This window comes from Dasypus novemcinctus, chromosome 9 (genome assembly GCF_030445035.2).
Source record: "Dasypus novemcinctus isolate mDasNov1 chromosome 9, mDasNov1.1.hap2, whole genome shotgun sequence".
Lineage (NCBI taxonomy): Eukaryota > Metazoa > Chordata > Mammalia > Cingulata > Dasypodidae > Dasypus > Dasypus novemcinctus.
In genome coordinates this window covers 121,809,244-121,834,308 of record NC_080681.1, presented here as the reverse complement: position 1 = coordinate 121,834,308, position 25,065 = coordinate 121,809,244, and the positions used below count along the sequence as shown (strand labels likewise).

Genomic DNA, 25,065 nt, shown 5'->3' with positions numbered 1-25,065 from the left:
CCCGCTCGGCGCTTCGGCCCTCGGCTGCGCTCGGCTCCCGCCGGCTCTCGGCCCCGCGCCCCTCGGCCCCCGCCCCGCCGGCCGGACAGGTAAGGCACGGCCTCAGCCCGCCCCCGGCCCCGCCCTCCCGCCTCACCTGGCGGCGCGCCGGGACAAAGGTGGGCTACCTGGCGCGCTCAGGGGCGGGGCGCGCGGGGCCCGGGGCTGGCGGGCAGGACGCCGCTTGCTTCCCTGCCCTCGGACCCGACCGCGGGGCCGACGGTCCCCCGCCGCCTCCGCCCCTCGCCGCGTGCCCCCTCCTGGGCTCCGGGTCTGCCCCCGACCACGCCGCCCGCCCTCGGCCGGACTCTCACTTTCCTGCTCCCACGCGCTGCCTCGCGCGCGCTCGCCGTCCTGCCGCCGTCCCTGCGCGCGCCTCTTCTCCTCGGACCTTGCCTTTCCTCTCCAGGACGGGGTCTCTCTTTGTCACTGAGTCTCTGAGTCTCCGGGGGTCCCTGAGGCCGGGAACTCCAAGTCACCAGCACGGAAGGAGCCTCGAGGGCCCCCGGAGCCCGGGGCAGAGCTGCCCTCGTGGAGGCTGCCCTCGGGGCTGGGGTGCGTCAAGCGGGTGGGGGTGGGATTGGGCGCGTCCCGCGCCAGCACCGCCGGTGCCACCCGGGCCCCCCGCACCCTTCCCCCTGGCAACCCCGACGGCGCTGGGCTCCCGCTCAGCCCCTCTCCCTCCCGGCTGCCTGCTTTCCTCGGGGTCTCAGCTGCCTGCCTTCGAGGTCCGGGTTTCCTCCCGGGTCTTTCTTCCCTCCCTCTCCTGGGTGCTGCCTCGATCTTGTCGCCTTCTGGCCGTCTCTCCTCTCTGCCCACTCCTCCAGCTGCCCGCCTCGCTTCCCAAGATCTGTCCCAGGACCGGCTCAGCACCATCGCCCTCGGGTCAGGCAATAGGGGTTTAAAACTCTTGCTCCAGGTGTGACAGCGGACAAAAACAAAAAAACAAAAAAAACCGCATGTTTCTGAGCCTCAGTGTCACCGTGTACAAACGGGTGTGAAAGTAGTACCCACCATAGAGGGCTGTGTGCAGAAATAGTGAGGAAAGGCACTTCAAATGCCAGCACCCACAGGCTGGCATGGGGGTGGGGGCTCAACCGAACGGGAAAATGGACCCAAAATCCCAGGATTAGAGACGCTTGGGGGGGAAACCTGGCCACACACCCCTCCCCCATCGCAGAGGCGACAACGCCCTCACAGTTCCCATCTTACTCTTCTCAGTCTCTCCTTTCCTTTCTGCCTGCCCTAAAATCCGAGTGAAAAATCAGGGTGAAAATGGGATCAAAATGGGATCAGAATGGCTGTGTCGGTATTGCCAGCCATTGGTCATCCATTGTGAGGCACCCATGTGGCTTGTCCCCAGTTCTGAGCTCCTGTCTTGTTCCACTTTTGTCCTTAATGGCACTAGTTCACGAGCCATTTCCATTCCTCTGAGGGGGACTCTCGGGCTGAGACTTGGACCTGCTGTGTAATCACCCCCAGCCGCCGACCATCACCTATGTTGCCATCGGTGACACAGCGCCTCTGGAGCTGGGCAGTAATGCGAGCCAGGTGGCCGAATGGGGACACCTGCAGAGGAGGGACCCTTTTCCCCGCCGGGCAGGTTCCAGACCCCCCGGCGGCAGTTTGGCTTCCGCTGCAGCCAGGGCTGCTCCCAGAGCCTCTCTGTCAAGAGGGCCGGGGAGACACACGCAGCGACCCTGTCCAGCTTCCCGCTCACACCCTGCCAGGCAGACGGGTCCAGCTTGGGCGACCCGGGGCCTGCCCGCCACCTCTGACCGCCTGCCTTCTCACGCTCGGCAGCTCCAGCGGCCCCGGGGAGCGTGCTCAAACCTTGCTTCTGGCCCACATGAAAGCGATGGTACCTTCGTAGGTCCCTCCGCCTGCCCGCTCGCCATTCGAGCCTTCCCCTCTCCCCAACCCCAAGCCCCTCAGGGGCTCTGGGTTGCCAGTAAATTCACCACGGAGCCCCCTCCCTGCCCAGCCCTCCCCTGCCTGCCCCCCCTGCTGCCCTCCTCTGGACCTTTGCTAGAACTCTTCCCTGCATCCGAAAGGCCTCCCTGGCCCTGGTGTGGCAGGACAAGGGCAGATGACTCCCCCGTGGGAAGCCATCCTGCCCCCCTTGTCCCCTCTCCCTGAGCTCTCCGGGTCTGCCGGACAGGATCAGCATCTGGGACTGACTCTTACTCCTCTTGTGGTTCCCGTGCTTGGCACGCCGTGGGTGCTCTGTGCACACTCGTTGCATTGAGTGGAATCCTTGGTCAAGGGGACAGGAGTGAACTGGAAGTTGCTCTCTGGGCCAGGGACAGATTGGCCCTGGAGCAAAGGATAGTCGGCTGGGGAAGGCAGAGGGGGAGCGAGCCGCCTGGACAGTCCCTGCGGCCTGGGGCCCTGCCTCCCCCTGGAGAGGAGCACGGTTTCTGCTGCCGTCTGAGAGAGGAGGAGACCGAACCCCAGGGAAGGATGAGGCTGGCCCGAGTTGGGCAGAGTGGGTGTGACACCCAGCAGCTGGGTAACCCGGAGGGGGTCCCTTATTCATCCATCCCTGGAATGGGGGGAGCCACCATTCGCCCCCCGTCCTCCCTGGCTCCACGGCCTGGGAAGAGCAGGAGCTCCTTCCTGAAAGGGGGTCCTGGGCAGGTTTCCAAGGGCGGGGGGTCTTACGAGCACCCCGTTCGGGCCCATGCAGGTGGGACCTGCCCTCTCTTGCTCTCTCCAGGCCCTGGCGTGGGAAGGCTTGATCCCCGACCCCAGACCTTCTTCTGAGGGTTAGCCCCGAGGAGGACACACGTCTGTGGCCAATGGGGCAGCAGACCTTTCCTGGGAATTCCACGGGAGGTTGGCTAAAGCCTTGCTGCTGAGGGCCCTGCCCACCCCCAAAGAGGTCCCCACCTTGGCAGCCCCCCACACCTTGACACCAGGTGGAACCCAGGGAGGCTGGAATGAGCGAACTGCAGGACCTGCTGGGTTTTATGTGCTCGCCCCAACACATAGCACCCCGAGATTCCCAGCAGCCCCTCTGGCATCTGTTTCCCAGCATGAGGAGTGTTCAAGTCAGATGGCCGTGGGTTTGAATCCCAGCCCCACCACTTACGCCTGTGGATTCCTTCGGTTCTCTGGGCCTCAGCCCTCAGCCTGAGAGGGTGGTAGCATGTCGTCTAGGAACTGAACTTCAGAGCCAGGAGCCTGGGTTCAAATTCTAGCTCTACCACCTCCTCTACATGTGACTTTAGGCAAGTCCCTCAAGGCTTTGTCTTTACGTCCCATTTGTAAAATGGAGGCATGTGATTACAACATTTGCCTCATTAGGCTTCTGAGAATTAAAGGCTTCTAATTAAAGAATTAGAACGGTATACTAACTAATAGGTATGAGCTGCTATTGCTGTTATTATTATCTGAAAAAAAATGTCCATTTCAAAATGCTAAATTAGTTAATGCATATAAAGCTCTTGGCCTAGAATAGTAGGTGCCAGGAAATTCCAAACAAACACACTCATTTTTCAATGTGGCAGCTGAAACCCAGAGAGGTTAATTAACTTGCCCAAGGTCACACAGCTATGAAGCGCTAGAGCCAGGATTCACACCCAGGCTTGTGGGGCTCTCAGTGTCTTTCCACCCCACATCTGCCTCTACCGGGACCTGACAGCAGGCATTTATGTCACTTGATGATTAAGTGGTGGCTCTGGCCAAACGGCAAATGATGTTAAACTGTCTGGGAATGGAGATAATGAAGTCTGGGGGGAAGGTAGCTTGGGGGTTCACCTCCCCCCATTACTTAGGGGAGGAGAAGGGGTGGTACTACCCATAGTCTAGCAAGAGCTGACACTCCACCTTGGAGGTGGGTGAGGGGAGCACACTGCCTGGTGGGGGGACCTGCCAGGACACGCAATTTAAAAAAAATTTTTTTTAAATTTTTGCCCAGATTTCGTGAGACCCTGGGAGAGGGGTGGGGTCTGCTGTCGAAGACAATAAAAGCAGATGGAGCCTGCCTGGTGGGGAAGCCAGACCTCATTTGCCAAGACAATGGACACTCCTCCAGCCCCCCCCCCCCCCATTGGCCCCGGCACAAGCGGCTGAGAGCCGGGCCTGCCCTGGCCTGTCCTGCTCCGCCCCGTGGAAGCCATCGGTCAGCCCGCTGGAGGGTGCGGTCCCCTGTGCCTGGCCCCTGCGCACACAGGCACAGATGCACGAATGCTTCCAGAAAGCCTCCCCTCCCTCTCGTTCCCCTTCCCACGACAATAGCTACTGTTTACTGAGCTCTTACTATATGCCATATGCTTTATATAGCTGTGCTTCCCTTAATCCTCATTCGCCCAGCATTTTACAGGAAAGAAAATTGAGGTTCAGAAAGGTTAAGTGACTTGCCCAAGGCCACACAGCTCTTTTCACCCCATGCTCGGCTTTAATGGGCTTGGGCTGACATCTGTGCATTTGCATTGGTGATAGTTGTCTGTGCCTCCCCCTCCCACTAGGCCTGTGACCTCTCTACCAGAACTGTGTCTCTGTCAGAGTAGGGACAGCTGGAGGGCAGGGGCTGTACCTTTGCCTGCAGATTAGAAGGCAAACCTGCCTAAAGGAAAGAGATGTGCCTCCTTCATCATTCTGAGATCTTCCTAAGACCAGACCTGTGTCTCTCCCATCTGATTGGGAAGTCCCCAAGGACAGGAGCTGTGTCTCCTTGTCAGTCTAGAAATCCTGCAAGTCCTGGGAGTTGGAGCTCCCCAGAGCCAGGGCTGTGTCTCCTCCATCACCCTGGCAGTTCCTGGGAGCAGGAGCTGTGTCTCCCCTTTTAGACTAGAGCGGGTTCCCTAATGTAGCACCCAGGCCCTGCACCCAGTGGGGCTCCGGGAGCAGCTGATCCCCCGGGTTCCCCCTCCCAGGCAGGCTCCACTGTAAAGAAGCACCCGGCGTGCACCTGGCGTGCACCTGGCGCCCAGCTGGCATGCACCTGGCGTGCACCTGGCGCTCAGCTGGCATGCAGCATTGAAGGGCCGAGTTCCCTGCCTGAGTCCTGGCAGCGTGAAGACCTGTGGAGCGGTGGGGGCATGGGCGGGGGTCTGGCTGCTCTGAGGCCTAGGGGGAGTAGCAAGGCCTCTCTTCCTGTTGCACTTTGGGGGTGCAGAGCCCAGGGAGGCAGGGAGATGGGGAGGGGCCAGACCAGGACCTCCAAGGAACCACCAGGCTGTTGAGATCCCACCAGGCTGGCTGCTGCGAGGCCCACCCAGCCCACAGCGAACTCAGGCCCACTGCCCCCTACCCCCCTGCGCTGCCTCGGTTCCCCCCACAGCCCCCCACATACCACGCAGAAGTAGCCTGATCTCAAGACAGGATGATCATTCCACTCCCCAGGCAGGGAAATGAAGATGCGCGACGAGGTGCGAGGTGCCAGGGACGGGGGACAGGGTTTTGTCCCAGACTGCCCCGGGAAGAGCCCCGGGAAGAGCCCAGCCCGGGATGAATTTAGGATCTTCCCGCCCCCCTTCCCCCCACCTCCTCTTGCCAGGTAAGAGCTATTTTGTTCGAACAAGCCAAGTTACCCATTTTCCAGGCCTGGGGGAGTCGGCTCCCCCCAGAGAAGCGAGGAGGCTGCGGCCAGGGGCTCAGGTGCTCGGAGGTCACCCCCCAGAGCGCACAGCATGCCCCCGCTGCGCCAAGAGCAGACTGGGGTGCTGGGTTCAGCGCCTTCTTCTCCAGCTGTTCCAGGAGGCATCCCCGGCTTGGCGGGGAGGCACTGGTGGGAAGAGTTAGGCAGATCTGGTCTGTGTTAGAGCATTGCTGAGATCTTCCCGGAGGTCTGGAGACAGTCAGAGGGCGTTCCTGCATCCAACAAAATGTGTCCTAAGCTCTCCCGAGCGCGGCTCTGGGGTCCAGTCACTGCCCCTCCCCCCGGGGCTGCCAGGCCCGAGGGTGGTGGGCGAGGGGCGTAAGAGAGCCCCATATAGGAAGGAGGTGAATCGTTTAATCCTTTGTCTGCTGTATGTGTTGCAGAGGTACCCACTGACAATCTCGTGCTTGATTTGTTCTTTTTACTATAAGTGGAGCGCGCTTTGGGGAGGCAGGAGAGCTGTTCCAGGGACGGTGGAGAGAGCTCTGTGACGGGAGTGCCACCTGCACCGAGGCGTAGTGCTGAGGACAAGAATTCAGCCCTTGGCGCCTGGGGTCCCTGGGCAGGAAGCCCCGAGCTGCCCAGCTCTGGCTCAGCAGGCCGAGACACCCCAGGGCCACCTCCCCGGGAGCAGGGAGGGCTCAGCACCTGGCAGGAAACCTCCGGAGCAAGGCAGGACGCGTTTGGCCTGCTCTTCCCGGGCTCTCAAGGGAGCAAGAGCTCCTTGAAGGTGTTCCTTGGCCTCTCGGGGCCCTGTGTTAGCGGAAGGTGGCTGCCTTCAGGTTTCTCATGAACCAAAGAGGGTTAAGGGGTTCCCAGGGGGAGGGGCATTTCAGGGCCTGAGCTGGGGCCAGAGGTGTGGCAGGAATCAGGACTCCCCTCTGTGGAGGTGTGACCTCCCCCAAGCGTGCATCCCTTCCTGCAGAGCCCTAGAAGGCGAGAAGGACCCCGTCACCCCAAAGAGACCCCTGTGCCGGTCTTGGGGTGCTCAGCCTGGCTGCTAGGCTGAGAAAAGTCTCGCTTTGCCCGAGGGTCAACTACAGTTAGAAAGCTGGAGAGAGCAAGGTGGAGCCCCCAGGAGCTGGTGAGGGGGGGGGGCAGGCTCAGGGGTTGCGTTGTTATGACCCTTGTGTTTTGTTTTGTCTTGAACGGTCACCAATATTTCCTCTGAATCCACACTGGCTCCAAACCCGTCCTTAATTCCTGGAGGCTTAGGCCACAACCCCGGGGATATTGTTTGTCTGTCACTCCTCCCCGTAGGGGACTGGCAGCTAGACAGACAGACAGTTGGAGGAGTCTTGCCACCGAGGATCATAGAATCCCAGGCCCCCACAGCAGGTGGGGCCTCTGAGACCATCTAGCTTGATGGTCCGGTGTCTCCCCTATACACCCAAATTTTAAGGAATGCAAATCTTTTCCCAAATGAAATCTAACCCCCAACCTCACACATAAAACCAATAAAAGCAGCGTTTTATGAACAGTGGCATCCAGGGGCTAGCACACTTCCCCTCCCCCAGTAGTCCCCTCCCCAAATCCAAGTTGTCTCCATTTTATGCAGATGCAATGCCAAATAAAAACAAATCTGGATTGGTAAGGAGAGAATTTATTCAAATGACTATTGCAGAGGGGGAAGGGGTTTGCTGCAAAAAGGGAGAGGCCCGTGGCTGCGGGGAGCAGCTCTGACCTAAGGGGGCAAGCGTCTCAAGGGGTAGGCGAAAAGGGGTTTTCTTTCTCCGAGAGGAAAGACCCGGGTGCAGGGCAGTGCAATAAAAGGTTGACGTGATCAGATAGGTGATCTGAGAATATTTTATGCTGAAGCAGCCTCTTTTCTGCTTGGAGTTCAGGTCTGGGAGGAGGAAAGGAGCTTAGCCAATATTTGTTTAACAAGCATTTTGTTCTGATGGATCAGTGGGGACAAGCAGTTCAGCTAAACATTCATGAGACAAAGAATGGCAATTTGGAGGGTCTGTGTCGTGAGGGACCAAGGGAGGCCTCCGGGAGTCGTAAGGGGAAGGACGGTTCTTTGCGGTGAGCCGTTTTCCAGAACACAAAGGTAGGAGACTTCTTAATCTTTGCTGTTTGCCTGGACCACTGGGCTCAGGTAAAATTTAACATTGTCAAACCAGACTTTTTTCCTCCTATATAGAGATTCTGGGCTACCACTGTTAATGCACCAATTTCTAATATTTGCTTGTTTTCAAGTAAACCAATGAGAGAAAAAAAGCTGTTCTAAATGCTATGAAATAATGAAGCGGGTGTCAGCTGTACTCAGCAGGAAACCAGCCCTCCACCTAGCTTTGCTTATTCGTGTCTAGAAAATCCCTCAGTGTGCAAATAAGTCATTGCAAATGGCCATGGTTTTTCATCTTCTTTTGAACTGCTCCCCTTGCATCCTTGGCATATTCTTCAGCTAACCAAGAGAAGCCCGAGTGATGATGGTGCCAGGTCCGTGTTGAGAGGGGAGCAGATGTGGCTGAAGCAGTTGAGCGCCTGCTTCCCACACGGGAGGTCCCTGGTTCGGTTCCCAGTGCTTCCTAAAAACAAACAAAAAACAAGCAACAAGTAAAACAAACAAACAAAAAACAATTAAGCCAATGTAGCTTAATTGTTGAGTGCCGGCTTCCCACACTAGAGGTCGCAGGTTCAATCTCCAGTCCCCATTACCTGAAAAAAAAAAGGTAAACGATGCCTTTGAGAGTGCCTATTTTTATAATGGTCTTCCAGATAGTTTAAAAACCAGTTTTAAAAAGTGAAGTTAGAATCAAATGCTTAAGGAGCCCCTGAGACAAGCTGCTCAGGTTTGTCTGACATGCGAGGAGGAGTTGGAGGGGTGAGGGAGGGGTGACATGGCCAAGGTGGGGGGGGTTGCTTCTGGCTCTCTTGCCCTGCGCACCATCATCGGTCACAGCATCAGAGCATCACAGATACCTGGGCCCAGGAGGCCCCCCGCAGGCCCCCCACTCCGCCTGCTCCCCCCACCATGCTGTGGGTCAGCTGATGAGCGAGGCAGGAGCACTGGCCCTGCAGCCGAGCGCCACAGTTGTCTGCCAGGTGGAAGGGGCAGGAGACCCCTCTCTGCTGGCCCCTAAATAGCACACCACAACCCGGGGAGGGGGCTCAAGAGCCAAAGCCGCTCCCGGCTTGATTAATTGTCTTCATTTGCATATGACGCTGCCTCCCTGCAGCCTTCCCGGGGAAGGCAGTTCAGGACAGCTCGGGCTCCAGCTTTCCCACAGGATGGGGGGCCAGGGCAGGAGCACGAGATAAGCCCCTTTCCCTCCTCTCGCCAGTTTCCTTTTCCCAGCTGCCTGTCCTCCTCCTGGGCCCTGACTGTGCTCGAAGGCGTCCCCACAGCAATGACAGGAGCTGGGCGGGGGAGTGGGGTTGGGCAGGCGACCCCCGACGTAGCTTGGCGCATGAACGATGGGGAGCAAGGACTAGGCCCGAGGGTCCTGGGTGCAGGCAGAGCCCAGGCCGGGCGCCGGGGCCCGGCCACGCCGCAGTGCGTGAGCTCGGCTCAGTGGCTTGCCCTCCCAGAGCCTGGCCAGCCCGTTTTTAAAACGTGGAACACGCCCGCCGTGCAAGGCTGCTGAGAGGCGCGAACAGGCCACGGCGCGTACACGAATCGGGGCTTCGTGGCAGTGTGCAGTGGGCAGCTGCTGACGTTCCTCTGGCCCGGTTTGGCCTTTACTGCCGGGCTCTTAGACCCCACGTGGGCTTGGGCATTTCCCCAGGTCCTCCTGGTCCTTCCGAAGGCAGCCCTGGGCTGCCGACTCTCCCAGCCCGGGGAGGAGCAACCCCAGGTCAGGAAAAGGAGGCTCTGGGAGCAGGCCACGGGCTTGACCGTCCAGGGCTGGGGGCCTGGGGGGCACCGCCTCCCCTTTCAGTCTGGAGGCTTGGCGCTTCCCGATGCCGCCTCCCACTGGCTTCTGAGCGACAGGAATGGATTGCAGCCCTTGGTCACCGTGGATCCTTGGCCCGGCTCCCGGAGCAGCCCCTGCTCCCCCGCTGGCTCTCCGCCAGGCTGGCGCCCGGTTGCTGGGCTCTGCCAAGAGCAGTGCGCAAACCACGTGGGCTTGGAGAGAGGGTCTGTGCAGTCTTTGGGGAGCTCCCTTGCCCACCTCCCAGGCAAGGGGGCCAGGCAGTGCCAGGACCCCAGGGACTTATCCAGCCCTCGCCAGGCTCACATGCACACACGTACATGCACGTGGGATTTGTTTAGGGTCTTCTGCTCAGGTGTACCTTTGTGCTCCTTTCCAATCTACAGTTATCAGTGCCCGTCATTTGCAAGCTCCTGAAGATACTGCAGGAGCAGCGAGAATTGGGCAGAGCCACCCAGGAACTTCCTTTTTAATCAAGGGCTTGAAAAAAGGCTGGCTACCCCCACCCAAAAGGCACACGAGGCCTTAAGAGCAGGGCAAAGCTGAGGTGTGAGGACGGAGGAAGAGCACATCTAGGTGGGGACCCAGCAAGGCTTCCTGGAGGAGGGGACATTTGGGATGAGTGGGATTTGGTCAGATAGAAATAGGGGTGGAGGGTGGAGAGCAAAGAGCCTAAGCAAGAACAGAGGGGCAGGAGGGCGGGGAGATGCCCCAGGCCCAGGCCGGGTCTGCCCTGGCTGAGAAGAGCAGGAAGTAGAAGACAGAGCTGCAGAGGGAGGCTGGGGCCACGTGGCGAGGTCTCCAGCGTCCGAGTGAGGAGTCTGTGATTCACTGGGAAGGCAATAGGGAGCCAAAGCATGATCAGAGTCACCTGGCAGCCGTGTGGGCTGCGCCTGGGGTCAGGATGGGGCTAGTGAGCTCCGGGGGTAGGGGGGCGCCCAGGTGGGGGAGTCCACACCACACACCGAAAGGCCCAGGCTGGCAGCACGCTCGATTCCTGGGGCGTGAGGGGTGGCGGGGACAAAGGCGGCCCTGAGGTCGCGCTTCCTGCGTGCCGTGACGGCCCACAGTTCAGCAAGGACTTGGTGGTGGGATTTAGGTGGGAGGAGACAGAGGCCAGGCGTGGGTGGGGCCGTGACGCCTGCGGGGAGGAGGGGGGGGTTGGGGCTGGGGGAGGGGCGGAGAAGGGCTCCCTCTCAGGCTCTGAAGGGGACACGGAGCTGTCCTCGCAGACCCGGGAGGCAGAGGCTCGGCCGGGCTTGGGTCTGGCCCCAAGGACCCACTGGCTGGCGTGATACTGTCATGCCTCTTGGGGTTCCCGGCCTGTGTTTTCAGGGCCTCCTGCCCTGCTCCTCCCCCACTCCCCCCCAAGCACTCGTCCTGCAGGGCCCCAGTGGATGGGAGCACTCTGCGGGCGTCTCTCAGGCGCTCAGTGTCCCTGCAGGGGCGGGTGGCCGAGCGCCAGCCCGCGGAGTCCCTCTGGGCCGAACAATGCTTGACTGACAGGCCTTGAACACGGCCCCCTCCCGCAGGGAGCCGGCGCGGGCCCAGCTGCTGGCGCGCCGACTCGGAGCGCTCCGTGTGCACAGGCTATAGGGCGGGACGCCGGGGTCCTCCTGCCGGCCAAGTGGCCGGAGCCCGGGTGGTCGCAGCACCGTCCAGCGGCCCGCACAGCCCGCCGGTGCTCGCCCAGATCCGCGGGGTCCCCACGGTGGGGGCGGGATGGACGGTCACCTCGCCAGGCTCCAGGGGGCCGGTGGCCTGCAGAGGGTCCTCCCCAGAGCTCGCGAGGCCGAGAGGAGGCGCGTCCCTTCCTCCAGCCCCTCACTGCCCCCCCAGAGGGCCAGGCTGGAGGCCAGGGCTCCCTCTCCCCCCATCTGGGGTGGGACAGCAGGGCAGGGGGCTGCGGGGGGGGGGGGGGAGGCGCCCACCAAGTCTCCGCCCCGGGCAATTATAAGGCCACAAATCACCAAGAAACGGTTGTGTAAGCACCTTCAAGAGCCTAATGGGATGGAGGGAGGGCCCCGGAGGCCATAAAAATTCAATCAGCCTGGCAGAGCTGCTCTGGGACCCGTCTGGACGCACGGTGAGGCTGGTGGGGTGGAGACGGGGGTTTGGGGGTGATTCTTGAATTTGGCAGGCAGCAGCCCCACCCCGCAGCCGCAGGCCTCGCCCGCCTTAGCTCTGAAGGCGCCTGGACCTGCCAGGCGTCAGCTCCCTCCTTCCACAGCAGGGGCCAGAGCCACGGGCCCGGGAGGCTCCACCTCCTGTGGGGAGAGGATGGCCATCCCCAGGGCAGGTCAAGGGTTGAGTCCCCCCACTCTTTACGGGTCGGAGGCCCAAGCCCTTCAGCCTGCAGGGGGGTGGGGAGCGTATGACCTCGGGGCTGCTCCTGGGGGGAAGAGAAAAGGGGAGGACAGAACTGGGTTGCCCTGGGTGCGTGGCAGAGCGGGGCAGCGGATGGCAGAGATCTGGGTGTGACCGCGCCGAGTCTTAATAGCCTCTTCAGAAAAGGGGGCTGCTGGGGAGCCCCTTCAGAGAGCTGTCGCAGGGAAAGGGGTACCCGTTCACCGCAGAGGGCGCCTGTCACAAGCTTTCACTCCACTTGTTTGAATTTAGGCTCCCAGTTAAGTATTTTTTTTTTAAAGATTTATTTTATTTATTTATTTCTCTCCCCTTTGCCCCCATCCCCCGCCCCCGTTGTCTGTTCTGTGTCCATTTGCTGCGTCTTCTTTGTCCGCTTCTGTTGTTGTCAGCGGCACGGGAATCTGTGTTTCTCTTTGCTGCGTCATCTTGCTGTGTCAGCTCTCTGTGTGCGCAGCCCATTCCTGGGCAGGCTGCACTTCTCTTTCGCACTGGGCGGCTCTCATTATGGGGCGCACTTCTTGCACGTGGGGCTCCCCTACGCGGGGACACCCCTGCGTGGCAGGGCACTCCTTGCGCGGATCAGCACTGCGCATAGGCCAGCTCCACACGGGTCAAGGAGGCCCGGGGTTTGAACCACAGACCTCCCATGTGGTAGATGGCGCCCTAACCACTGGGCCAAGTCCGCTTCCTAGTCAAGTATTTCTTGATGTATTTCTGAGCTCTGAGCGGGGCGTCAGCTCTTTCCCAGGGGTCTTGGCAAAGAGCTGCGATTTGTGCAGAGAAAGGACTTCTAGACTAATCTGGAACCTGGCAGTTGCAGCCCCGGCACCATAGACCTTCCTTGCATTGCACAGAGGTTAGCAGGGCCCCTTGTCCTCATCCACCAAGTGCCAGTAGCAGCCCCCCAGCTGTGACAAGCAAAAATGTCTCCAATCTCCAAATATCCTCGGGGGGCAAAATGCCTCTCCATGCCCATCGAGAAACTCATTTCTCAGGGCTGTAATTATGAGGGAGGGGCCGGGGGGCCACTGAGCTGTGGTCTTGGTGCTGCTTTTCTTGCAGGGAGGAGGCCATGGCTGGGCTCGCCACCCCCCCTGCCCCGCTGCTGCTGCTTGCCCTCCTGGGGCTCCTGGAACTGGGCCAGGCCGGCTCCCTGGTGCCTGGAACCCCCGCCCGGAATCTCCCCGAGAATCACATGGCTCTCTCAGGCCCAGCACTGTGGATGCCTCAGGCCATCTACCACCACCGGCGGGGCCCGGGCAAGAAGGAGCGGGGCCCAGGTGTGCCCGGCTGGGCCCAGGACGGGGCTGTGGTCGCCACCACCAGGCAGGCCTCCAGGCTGCCGGGAACGGGAGGTCTGCCAGCCGTGCAGAGTCCTGCAGGCCTGCTGAGGGACAAGGACCTGCTCCTGGGGCTGGCACAGCCCTACCCGGAAATGGAGAGCCTGTCTCTAGGGCCAGAGCGGGTGAAGAAGCCCGGCAGAGAGCACAAGAGACGCAGGGACAGGTTGAAACTGCACCGAGGTAGCTGGAGATCTGCAGCGGGGTGGGGTCCTGCAACCAGGGTGGGGGAGGCATGAGGGGCCTGGAGGGTGACGCAAGTGTAGCCAGGGAATTCCAGAGGCAGGAGGGGGTTGAGGCTGGAGGGAGGTGTCTGCGGCTGAGGTCCCTGGGGGCACACCCAGAGGCCCAGTGGGGGTGGGCATGCGGAGGAGGGGAGGGGAGGAGTCTCACTAGAGACAGAAGTGTCTGATAAGAAGAGGAGGCAAAAAGAGGCCTGGGCATGGGGCAGTCATCTATACATGCTCCTCCTAAGTCAGGAAGTTCCACTTTGCGTCTGACCCAAATCCATCTTACTGTAAGTCCTGAGTAGACATGGAATGTTTTAGTGCCCTTCACGCCCATCACTTAATCAACTTTGAAGTATAGAGCAGTGGTTAAGAGCCCAGACTCTGAAGCCAGGACACCTGGGTTCAGATCCTGGGTCTACTGCTTAGCTAGCTATTAGCCCTGAGCACGTCAGCTATTTGTGCCTTGATTTCCCCCCTCTGTGAAATGAGGATAATGGCTCATTCTACCCCCAGGGTAAATTCAGAGACTTGATACATGGAGTACTTAGAAGGGGCCAGGCAGGGGCAGTGGCCCAGAACAGGGCTTGCGGTTAGTTCATTCTCAGCTTTCTCTTGGAGCTGAGTCAGTGTTGTCCCTGGAGACAGATGACCCAAGGAGGGCCACTCCCATCCCTTACCCTCCTGCCTCTGCCCTGGTTCATGGGGTGCCCCGCAGCTCTTGTCACTTTAATCTTCCTCCCCTGTGCCCATGTCCTCTGTGAGCCACTGGGAGCATGTATAGGCTCAGGGCTCTGCCTTGGCCCATTTGGGCTCAGAGTAAACCTTTCCCCAGCAGCCCCACCCAGCAACTCCACCCCAGGCCTCATCACGTTGCTCCTCTACTCCAACACTGCCTCCTCCAGGAAGCCTTCCCGGATTAATTCTGCTAGTTCCCCCTTGTGGCTCTCACTGCCCTGGCTGCATCCAGCCAATGCAGACTTGTACTTGCTGGAATGTTGCTTTATAAGGAGAACCCATGGGCCATCTTCCTTGCAGCCCGTTTTCTCCCCAAGTCCCCCCTTTCCACCTCCCCAGAAGGGTGGGCAGTGCAGATGTCGGCTGAGCCGAGGGCTCCCCTAGGTCATCGCTGCTGTCCCAGGTCTGCAGGAGAAAACTCGTGCTCGGCTGCGGGCAGACGCGGGTGGGGGGCAGGTCCACTCCTGGGTTTCTCGCTCCCTGTCTCAGGCCAGGCTTTGGTCCGAGGCCCCAGCTCGCTGATGAGGAAGGCAGAGCTCGCCGAAGAGCAGGCGCCCGACGCCGCCCTGGAGGAGTCCTCCACCAGCCTGGCCCCCACCCTGCTCTTCCTAGCCACCTCGGAGGTGGCACCTGCCACGGAAGAGTCCCCGGTCCTGCCCGTCACGTCCCTGCGGCCCCAGGTAAGGAGCCCAGAGCAGCTTCGCAGCTTCGCAGCTGGAAGGGTCCTTGAGACCGGGTCGTGCCAACCTCCTCGGAGTACATTTCGGGAGACGGAGGCCCGGCGGGAGCTGGGGAGAGCTGGCCGAGGCCGCGGGCCTGGCTGGCAGCCGGGTCTCCTGGCACACCGCCCGGCCCAGCTCAGGCTTGGGGCTGGGGGGGCAGGAGAAAGCGGTCCTGGGTTCACTCGAGGGACAGCAAGGAAGCAAGCCGTCTTGCAAGGCCTCTGCGCTGAGAGCAGCTGAGCCTTTGGGGAAGATTCTCATCTGCACAGAAGAGAACAGAGAAGAAGAATTTAACAAGCCAATGTCCCCGTGGCCCGGAATTAACAAGCATTAGTTACCACCCTGATCCGCCTGCTTCAGATCTTTAAAAAAGATAGATGGCGAGAGAACAAGTGAGCAATTATGGTGAAAACGCAGACCACTGGTGGGCCTAGCTGAGGAATATATAGGACTTCATTGCACTGCGCTGGCACCATTTTTATGGCTTTGAAATGTTTTCAGAGTAAAATCACTTAAAATGATCAATTGAAAAAATACATATACATAGAAGAAACACCTTTTTTTGAAAGCAGCAGCTCTTTACCCTCTTTTTGGATCCTGAATCCTCTGAGATTCTGATGATAGCTAGGGACCCGCTCCCCTGGAGGAGGTGGCTCTCCCTGGTCCTGGCCCCTGAAGCGCGGTGCAGAGCCACCCACTCAGGCCCTCAGCTCCCAAGCCAGGGTGGGAATGAGCCGGCACGAGGCCTCAGGGGTGCACACAGAGCTGAGAACCTCTGCAGGAGAGAGGCCGGGGCGGGAGGTGAGCAGCGGGCTTTGTCCGAGGACCTTCACGTCCCTGAGCCGGCCAGATTGCCTTCCCAGCCCGCTGGGGTCCCCTCCCCTCCCTCAGAGGACCTAACGAGGAGTCTCCTTGGCTGCACCAAGCAGGTGGGTGGGTGCCAAGGGTGGCTGCTGGAGGCGGCAGGAGCCTCGGGTGGCAGCCTCCATGTCCCTTGGGCCGGGGTCCCAGGCTGCCAAGCCAGAGGACGAGGCCTCTGGAGGGCCCCTCCCTTCCCCCCTTGGCCCTGGGACCCCACATTCCTGCTTCCACTGGTTGGAAGGTTCCAGGTTCCCCGTTGTCCGGGCCTCTTCCGCAGGTGCAGCCCCGGCCTGACGGCGAGGTGATGCCCACGCTGGACATGGCCTTGTTTGACTGGACAGACTATGAGGACTTAAAACCAGAGGTCTGGCCCTCCGCAAAGAAGAAGGGTAGGCCCCCTTACCCTGCCAACCCCGTCCTGGCTCCCTGCCGTCCCTCCGCCCCTGGCTGTTGGGGTGGGGGTCCCAGTGAGCCCAGTCTGACCTACGGATGTCCAAATTGGGGAAGAGGAGTCGAGTCCAGATCAGGTGTCCCCCCCGACACCCAAACTGGAAAAGCCAGCAAGTGTTTATCGGGGCCAAACAGTCTGCACCGTGCCATGCGTTTTATCCTGAAAAAGAAAACCTGTGAGGATGGCACTACTGGTGATCCCATTTTAGAGAAGAGGAAACCGGGGCCGAGAGAGGTACGGTGCCTACTTGAGCCTCACCTGGGCGCGGCGTCCAGGCAGTCTGGCCTGCGTCAGGCGCTTAACCTCTCTGCGCCATCAGTTTCTTTCTTTCTTTTTTTTTTTTTGAGGTACCGGGGCCAGGGATTGAACCCAGGACCTCGTGTGTGGGAAGCCAGCGCTCAACCACTGAGCCACATGGGTTCCCCTGAGTTGGTTTTTTGGTTTGTTTGCCTGTTGTTTGTTTATTTGTTTTTAGGAGGCACCGGGGACGGAACCCGGGGCCTCCCACGTGGGCAGCAGGAGCTCAAACGCTTGAGCCATGTCTGCTCCCTGTGACAGATCTTCTTGTCCCCAGAGAGACACCGGAGTAAGCCCTCCAGCGGTGGGAACGAGACAGCCCCTGCTGAAGGGGAGCCGTGCCACCATCACCAGGACTGCCTGCCAGGTACCGCCCCGGGGCCGCCCTCCGGCTCCGCGCAGGGTGCTGGGGGTCCCCGTGCGGGATGGGGGTGGGCATCCCCGGGCGCCTGAGCCGCGTTCCTGGGGATAAACAACCCTAACACCCGCTGCCACTGCTGCTGCTCCCCGAGAGTAGCTCCAGCCTTCACTTAATCTGCACGACAGCCCAGAGAAGCAGACACTGCCAGCCCCACTTTTCAGGCAAGGAACCGGGAGCCCCTGAGATGCTGAGCGCTCGCCCCAGTCTACACAGCTGGGAAGTGGCTCCGAGCCGGGTCCGCCTGGCCCCAAAGCCGCTCAGCCCCTGCCCCACGCCGCCTCCGAAGGCCTGGCGGGGCTGAATCCTGTCCAGGTCCCGTCCCGAGACTGCCCCGCTTGCCGGGGTCCCATCCCGCGACTGCCCCGCTTGCTGAGGATGCTTCAGGCTACGTCGCTGTCCTCCCCATCCAGATGCCCTAAAAACAAGGGCCCTGAGGCCACGAGCGGTGCCTTCCAGTCTGAGCCTTGTTGGGCATGTTGGGAGCTCTAACTAGCAGATGCCCAGATGGAGTTAGAAATCGAGGAGGTTTATTTTGGGGGTGGCGGGTAACGCCCAGGAACAACAAAAGGGGGAGGAAGCAGGACCCGTCAGACTGAGATGCGGATGGGAGCTCCAGGGTGGGCAGCGATGGCCGGGCCTGGGTGCCCCTGCCGGTCCCCAGGGCGGGGGCTCCATAGGCTGAGCGTGTTCCCCAGTGGCTGGATGGCGCCTTCTCTCCCGTGGGGAGACCCGAGTGGCCCGGCTGCCGGGCCGTCACTCTCGCTAACTCAGTGGCCGGGACAGTCTCCAAGCGCAGCCCGCGGCCAGCAGTTTGGTGCCGCGGGAGCCAGACTCCCTGCCGGGCCGCTGCTTTTCCAAACCCACGGGCTCACCCAGGGCAGGTGCACCCAGAGCACTGGCCCCGTGGTGGGTGAGGCCAGGCCCCCGGGGGTCCCGCCGCTTCCGGGGTTTCCGTTTCCCCATCTGCCAGAAGAGTGACACCTGCAGGCCCTCCCCGCCCCGCGGCCAGCTGTTCGCCCCCCGGGGAGGTGATCCTGCCCTGCTCCTCCCGGCTCAATCAATAGCCCATCTGGGGCAGCGGGGGTCTCTGGCACCCGCCGCCGGGGGCCTCGGCCGTGACATCCACCCAGGGTCCCGGCCGGGAGCCTGGCGCAGCAGATGGCTGGGCCCGCCGGGGCGCCGTCCTGCCAGAGATGATGGATCTCCGGCCAGCGCAGCGCGGGGCGGCGGGGCGGCGGGGAGGGCCGGCTGGCTGATGGCGGCGCTTGCTGTGCCGCAGGGACCTGCTGCGACCTGCGGGAGCGCCTCTGCACGCCGCACAACCGAGGCCTCAACAACAAGTGCTTTGACGACTGCATGTGTGCCGAAGGTGAGCCCCGCTCCGTTCCGGGGACCACGCGGCCCGCTCTGTGCCCCCCAGCTGGTGCCGTGAGGCGGGTGGGGGGGGGCCCCGGCGGAGTGGCGGTGGGAAGCCGGGGGAGGGGGCGGGAGAATCCCCTAGGAGCCCAAGGCGAGTGCGAGAACAGCTTTGCGGGTGCCTTCGCAATCTGGGAACTCATTTAGTCCCGATTCCTGGCCCCGGTTCTTGGCGTCGCTTTCTCACCTCTCAAAATACCAGCTGGCGGGCGCTGGAGGCGGGAGAAGGGGAGGCAGGAGGGGAGCTCGGCAGATAAGCTCCAGGCGGGGGCTGCGGCTCGCACACCAGTGCTCTCCAGGGGGAGGCCTTCCAAGGGGGACAACAAGGGTGGGGGGACTTCCCAGCACGGCCCCAGGCCCACTGCCTCCTTAACTCCTTCAAGCCACCCCCGTTCCACCTGCTGCCATCTGCGGCTCCTGCTCAGGTGTGCCCAGGTGTGCCCGGCTCTGTACCGAGCTCTTCACTCTTCTTATCTCCTATCATTCTCACAACCACCCCCAAAAGGGGAGTGTCATGAGTCCCGTGTCACAAACGAGCGAACTGAGACCCAGAGAGGTCAAGGAACTTGCCCAATTTACTGAGAGAAAGCGGGGGGGGGGGGGGGGGGGGGGTTAGAATTTAAATATTTTTTTATTCTGAAAAATTTCAAACCTACGTACATCGTCAGAATTTCCCCTCGCGCAGCTTCAATAGTTACCAATGTGTGGCCCACCTGTGTCATTTCTGTCCCCCACTCCAATATGATTTTGAAGCAATTCGTGGGCATTTACAGATATTTCACCGGTAAGCGTTTCAATAGTCCTCTCTCAAAGAGAAGTACTCTTTTTTTTTTTTAAAGATTTTATTTATTTATTTCTCTTCCCTCCCCTCCCCACCCTGGTTGTCTGTTCTCTGTGTCTATTTGCTGCGTCTTGTTTCTTTGTCGGCTTCTGTTGTCGTCAGCGGCACGGGAAATGTGGGCGGCGCCATTCCTCTGCAGGCTGCACTTGCTTTCGCGCTGGGCGGCTCTCCTTATGGGTGCACTCCTTGCGCGTGGGGCTCCCCTACGCGGGGACACCCCTGCGTGGCACGGCACTCCTTGTGCGCATCAGCACTGCGCATGAGCCCGCTCCACACGGGTCAAGGAGGCCCGGGGTTTGAACCGTGGACCTCCCGTGAGGTAGACGGATGCCCTAAGCACGGGGCCAAGTCCGTTTCCTGAGAAGTACTCTTTTAAAAACATAACACCGAAACCCACCGCCCTCCGCTCTCGTCAGTGGTCCCGTCTCCGGGTGGGAGTGTTTGTCCCAGTTCCTGCTCGGAGGCAGCCTGTCTTGGCTCCTCTGACGTTACCTGCTATAAAAGCGGTGAAGCCACGGAGGCCCCATCGTTCTTTCCTCCAGTTGGTCAGTCGGTCAAGAAGCATTTATTGAGCGCCTGCTTCGTGCCAGGCACCGTTTGGGACACTGGGGATTGTGCGGGGACAACTTCTGTGCCCATGGAGTCCATTCCGACGAGAAGAGCAGACAATAGGCAGACCAATCGCTGGGATGTCTTAAGAAAGTGAGAAGGGCTGTAAGGACAACTAGCCCGGGTGATGACAGAGTTACTTTCTAAAGAGTGGACGGGTGGAACCAGCTCCCTGAAGATGGACAAGAAGGTTCCTGAGGAGGCAGAGCTGGGCCGAGGCCCTTGAGGCAGGAACAAGCCTGGCAGGCCCCAGCGGGACCGCGGGACCAACGGGGAGAAGGATGGGAGGTCGTGCGGGGCAGGCAGCCTCGTGTGGATTTTGTTTGTAATGGGAAGTCCTTGGCAGGCTTTTAGCAGGGTAGTGGCATGGCCCGCTCTGTGAGTTAAAAAGCTCCCTGTGGGGGAGTGGCCGTAGCATGGTGGTTGAGCACCTGCCTCCCATGGATGAGGTCCTGGGTTCATTTCCTGCTCCATCCTAAAAAACAAGCAAACAAAAAACAACAACCAAACTCACTCTGACTGCAAGATGTGGAGACAGGGAGGACCAGCTGGGAGGTGGGAGAGGAGGGAGGAGCTGGCAAGCGGCTGGCCATCCCCTGGGGTACCTGTGTGTAGATGAAAGCCCCATTTCACAGGGGAGGAGACTGGGGTGCTGTGGAGTACCCTCGAGCCAGGCACTCCAGGCCAGCGCTGGAGTGGATCGTCTGTCCTTGGCCTCCAGGTGCAGCCCAGTCCAGGGCAGGGGGACCTGGCCCTACCGAGCCACACACGCCTGGCCGGTGCCTGGCTGGACGCTCGCTGGGTGGCTCCTCTGTATGAGGTCCATCTTTCCCTCCTCCCCGGGGCCTCAAGGAAGGGAGGGAGCGAAGCTGCTTTCCAGACATCCACATCCAGAGCCCATGGGCTCATTTCCTCTGACCCCTCCTCCATTTGTCAGTCTCAGCAAAAACGCTTGCTTTTTCCCTGGAGACTCAGGCTTCAGAAAAAGAAAAAGGTATGACATCACAGCCCAGGCAAGTGCTACAGATGACCCAGGAGGGGACATGTCACCAAGATACCTCACCACGGGGTATCTGATGGGGAGCAGGAGTTCGAAGGACCCCTGAGAAATCCTGAAATGTTGAACACAGGGCCCAGGGCTGAAACGCAGCCGTCAAGGCCAGCTTTGGTTCTAGAAGGGCTTCTGCAGTTCCTTGGGAATCTCCTGCTGCTCTCCTGAGTGCCCTTTGTGTGGCCGGAGGTCTGAAAGCCCGTGGCCCAGGTTTACCCTTGAGACCCCTAAGCTCAGACGTCACAGCAACCCCCTTCCTCTCTTGATGGTGCCCTAAGTGGGGCTCCGAGTGGAGATGCCCCCTCTCCTTGGGCTGCCCCCAGCCTGGCAGGTCGGAGTGGCTCAGGCCACACTGACATCTTTCCCCCTCATCAGGAGGCTGGGATGTGGCCTTCTCTGCCTTAAATGAAAAGTGTCTCTTACCCTCGTTCTCGGGATGACCGTGGCCATGACAGAGCACCACAGCATGAGACCCTCCCACGGAGGTCCAGGAGGGTCACACCTGCTTTAATTGGGGTGATTAGGGAGCAGCCAGTTTTGCAAAGAGCTTTGAGAGAGATTTCTCTCTGAGGGAATAGCAAGTGCAAAGGCCCTGAGGCAGAAAATGGCTGGGATTATGAGAAACAGCAAGGAGACTGGGTGTGGCCCGAGTCGGAGACTGGGAGAAAAAAAGAGGAGGTGGAGCCACCAGAAAGGGGCAGGGTCCAAATCCACCAAGGCCTTGTAAGCCAAGGCAAGGAGTTTGGATTTCATTTTAGGTGCGGCGGAGTCATGGGAGGTTTTATAGGGGAGGGCAGAATCTGGTTTACTTCTCTGTTTTATTTTTGACTATTATTAGAGAAGTTGTAGAAAATACAGAGTTCCCATATACCACCCATAGAATTAACACCTGGCATTTCTGTGGTACATTTGTTACAATTGAAAGAATATTATTATAGTTCTATTAACTATAGTCTGTGGTTTACATCAGGGTTTCCTGTTTGTGTTGTACAGTCCTATGATTTGTTTTAAAATTTTTATTCTAGCAACCTGCCTGTATACAACCTAAAATTTCCCTTTTTAACCCCATTCAATACATAATTCAGTGCTGAGGATCACGTGCACCAAGCCCGCTTTCTGAAGCTCGTTCAGGCCGCCGATGGGTGCTAGGGCCGAATCAAGAAGGGGTGGGTGTGGGAGGAGACTGCCCCAGAAGGCGCGGAGGAAGTGGGAATCGCTCGTTGCACCCCTGACCCCCCGCCTCTCTTTGCTCAGGACTGCGCTGCTACGCCAAATTCCACCGGAACCGCAGGGTCACTCGGAGGAAGGGGCGCTGCGTGGAGCCCGAGACGGCCAACGACGAGCAGGGGTCCTTCATCAACGTCTAGCGGCCCGGGGCCGGCGCCCCCCGCCGGCCTGGGGACTGCGCCCGGGAAGTTTGGAGAAGCCAGGCCACGTGTCTGTAACTAGCAGCGGGAGATCAGAGGGGCCCAGACGGCAGAGGCCGCAGGCTCGGGCCCCGGGAGACGGCCCCGCAGGGGGCGGCGGGGGCGGGGACTCCGCGTGGACCCGCTGCCTCTCCCCGCAGCCGAAACCCTGCGCACCGGCCCCCACCACCCGGCTCCCCCGAAACCCACCGCAGCCTGCGCACCCGGGTTCCCTGCGATGGCCGTGTCGAGGGTGCCCTCTGCTGACCGACTGCAGCACTGCCACGGCTTCCAACAAAATGAAGAGGTTTTTGAGAGTGGAAAGAAATGTCGACTCCTGGTGGCAAATGGGTGGCCTTGGGTCTCGTGGGCAGAGATTAACATGCGGCACTGTGCTAAGCTCTTGGCTCACGTGATCTCCTTTAATTAGTTCAACCTGTAAAAACAGGCATCGTCACTGTTTTACAGGGAGGAAACCAGGCACAATTGAGTCCTAAGACTTGGCCAGGGTCACAATATCAGTGCTCCCCAGATCTAATGTGCATTAGAATCACCTGGGCAAGCTGGTTAAAATGCCTATTCTGAGCCACTCAATTCTGCATTTCTAATGGGTTTCCAGGGGACCCCACTGGGGCAGCCAAGGTGCTAGACAGTAAACACTGGAGCTGGGAGCCGTACCCGGGCCGAAGCCCACGTCCCCACCCCTCTGCACCAAGGCACTAGTCCAAGATCCACGGCTCTCAGGGAGAACAATGTGTCCCCTGCTGCTCCATTCTCTGTGGCAAAGGCTGGAATAACTTGACCGTTCTCTTCCTTCCCTGGACAAAGGTGCACCATCTCGCATGAAGCACCTCTTGCAGGTAGGACTGATATGGGCAGATGGACCCCTGCCCCTTGGGAGGTGATATTCTGAGCTACGAAGTGTTGGGGATAAAATAATGCTGTCCCTTCCTAATGTTACCATGGTCTTGCTCATCCAACCCTGGGAAATGCATTTTGCAGTTGCCCCGAGAGCTTCTAACCTGGGGGTTCTTCAGCTTTTGTGGTCCATGCCCTTTGAGAATCTGCAGCAACCAGGGACTCTAAAAAAACACACACATCACCCATGTACGCCCATCTTGCCTCCTGTTTTTCTGGTTCCCAGGCCTCCCCGAGCCCATCCCTGGAGTCCTACCACCTCTTCTGCAGTAGAACTGGCTGAAGGGGTTGGAGCACCTGAAGCTAACTGCCCACCCCCACCCCAAGGCCAGGCCCATGACGCCCACCCAGAGCATCTGTCCCAGCAGATACAGCTCCAAGGGCTGCCTCAGGACAACCCTGTAACTCCCCACCCCCCACCCCAGATCACCCCCAGGCCCAGAGCAAAGCAGGTCTCAGGCTGAAAAAGCCTTCCCCATCCACATTCCTCACCAGCCTGGATCAAGCCCTTGCGGTGCAAGAGCTGTTTACAGCATCGAGAAAATCAGTGGGGTCAAGGGCCAGGCACCACAGAAAGCAACCTGATCTAGAAGAAACCCGATCGGCTTGTCTTCTCTCCCTATCCAAATCTGACGGCCAGGCGACTCTTGGGGAGGAGGGGGCAGGAGAACTGGAGATCAAAGCCCGCTAGCTGGAAAGCAAAACCACTGGCTGTTCTGCCTGCTTGAGGCCAGACAACCCCCATGCTGTGTGCCCGAGATGGAGCAGCTCATCTGGGTTTATGCTGGATCTGTGCAGGCAGAGGCTGGGCATTGCTTGTGGCTGGGGTGGGGGGAGGATTAGGGTGGCAGGGACATCAGCACAGAGAGCCCAGGAGATTGGGACAACGCTGAAGAGCTGGACTGAGCTGTCGCTGCCCACCGGGAATGCTATGGTTGGAAATTCAGGGCTGATCTCTGCTCTAGCTGCCCTTGTTTGGCATTTGCAAAGGGGTGCAGTGGGGTGGGTCAGCATCCTCTTAATTCCAGGGCTAGGGATCCCAAGGCCCCCTGCAGTGTTTGTTTAATCAACCTCTCTGCTGGGAAGTTCTCAAATTTATTTTGCTGTTACGGAAGCCAGTTTCCTCCAATCCAGGTTTTGGCCAACTTTTGCTGTAAAGGGCCGAATGGTAAATATTTTCGGCTTTGCGGACCAGGCCATCTCTGTCCCAGCCACTCAACTCTGCTATAGCTGGAAGCAACCGTAGGCCTGGCTGTGCGCCTATAAAATGGAGATTTTAATTTCATATGATCTTGTGTGTCACAAAATAGTCTTTTGATTTTGTAAGAACCATTTAGAAATGTAAAAGCCAGTCTCAGCTTGTGGACCATTAAAAAACACAACAGCCAGCTTCGGCCCACAGGCCATAGCTTACAGACCCCTGCTCTAGTTGGCAGGTTCTCAGCCTTAGCTGCACATTAGAATAATCCGGGAACTTTCAAAGGTTGGGTGTGGGGGGGGGCAGGGCACAAAGATTCTGCTTTAATCGGTCTGGGTGGTGGCCTGGGTCTCATGCATTTTCAGATCCCCTGAGTGGACACAATGTGCCCTCAAGACTGAGAACGGCTGCCTTTGTCTTATGTCTGAGGCAGCAGCTGCTGGGAAAACAGCCTTCTCCATCTCGCATCACCTTGGTGACCTTGGCAATGGACTTAAGGTCTCTGTGCCATGATTTCTTCATCTGTAAAATGGGAGTAATAACTCCTTCTCCATAGGGATATTGTGAGGAGTAAATACATAATTCTCACTATGTGTTTGGAACAGTACCCAACATGTAATAAGCCCCAGGGTTAGCTAATTTATTATTCTAGAAGAATTTCAGCAGCTGTTCCCTTC

The 25,065-nt window shown here is 59.5% G+C and overlaps 1 protein-coding gene across 3 annotated transcripts; it reads left to right on the top strand.

The window, feature by feature from the left end:
- DRAXIN (dorsal inhibitory axon guidance protein) lies at nucleotides 1-24,480 on the top strand. Of its 3 annotated transcripts, none has more exons than XM_023585777.3 (7): nucleotides 1-89; nucleotides 12,955-13,415; nucleotides 14,687-14,877; nucleotides 16,058-16,169; nucleotides 16,806-16,895; nucleotides 18,229-18,318; nucleotides 22,121-24,480. In XM_023585777.3, the coding sequence occupies exons 2-7, from the start codon at nucleotides 12,965-12,967 to the stop codon at nucleotides 22,231-22,233; spliced, it is 1,047 nt and encodes a 348-aa protein (XP_023441545.1). In that variant the 5' UTR covers nucleotides 1-89; nucleotides 12,955-12,964; the 3' UTR covers nucleotides 22,234-24,480. The 3 variants fall into 3 exon arrangements, with proteins under 3 accessions (XP_023441545.1, XP_058160382.1, XP_004482594.1); XM_058304399.2 differs by lacking the exon at nucleotides 1-89 and adding an exon at nucleotides 7,565-7,697; XM_004482537.3 differs by lacking the exon at nucleotides 1-89 and adding an exon at nucleotides 11,523-11,611.
- Nucleotides 24,481-25,065: the final 585 nt, after the last annotated feature.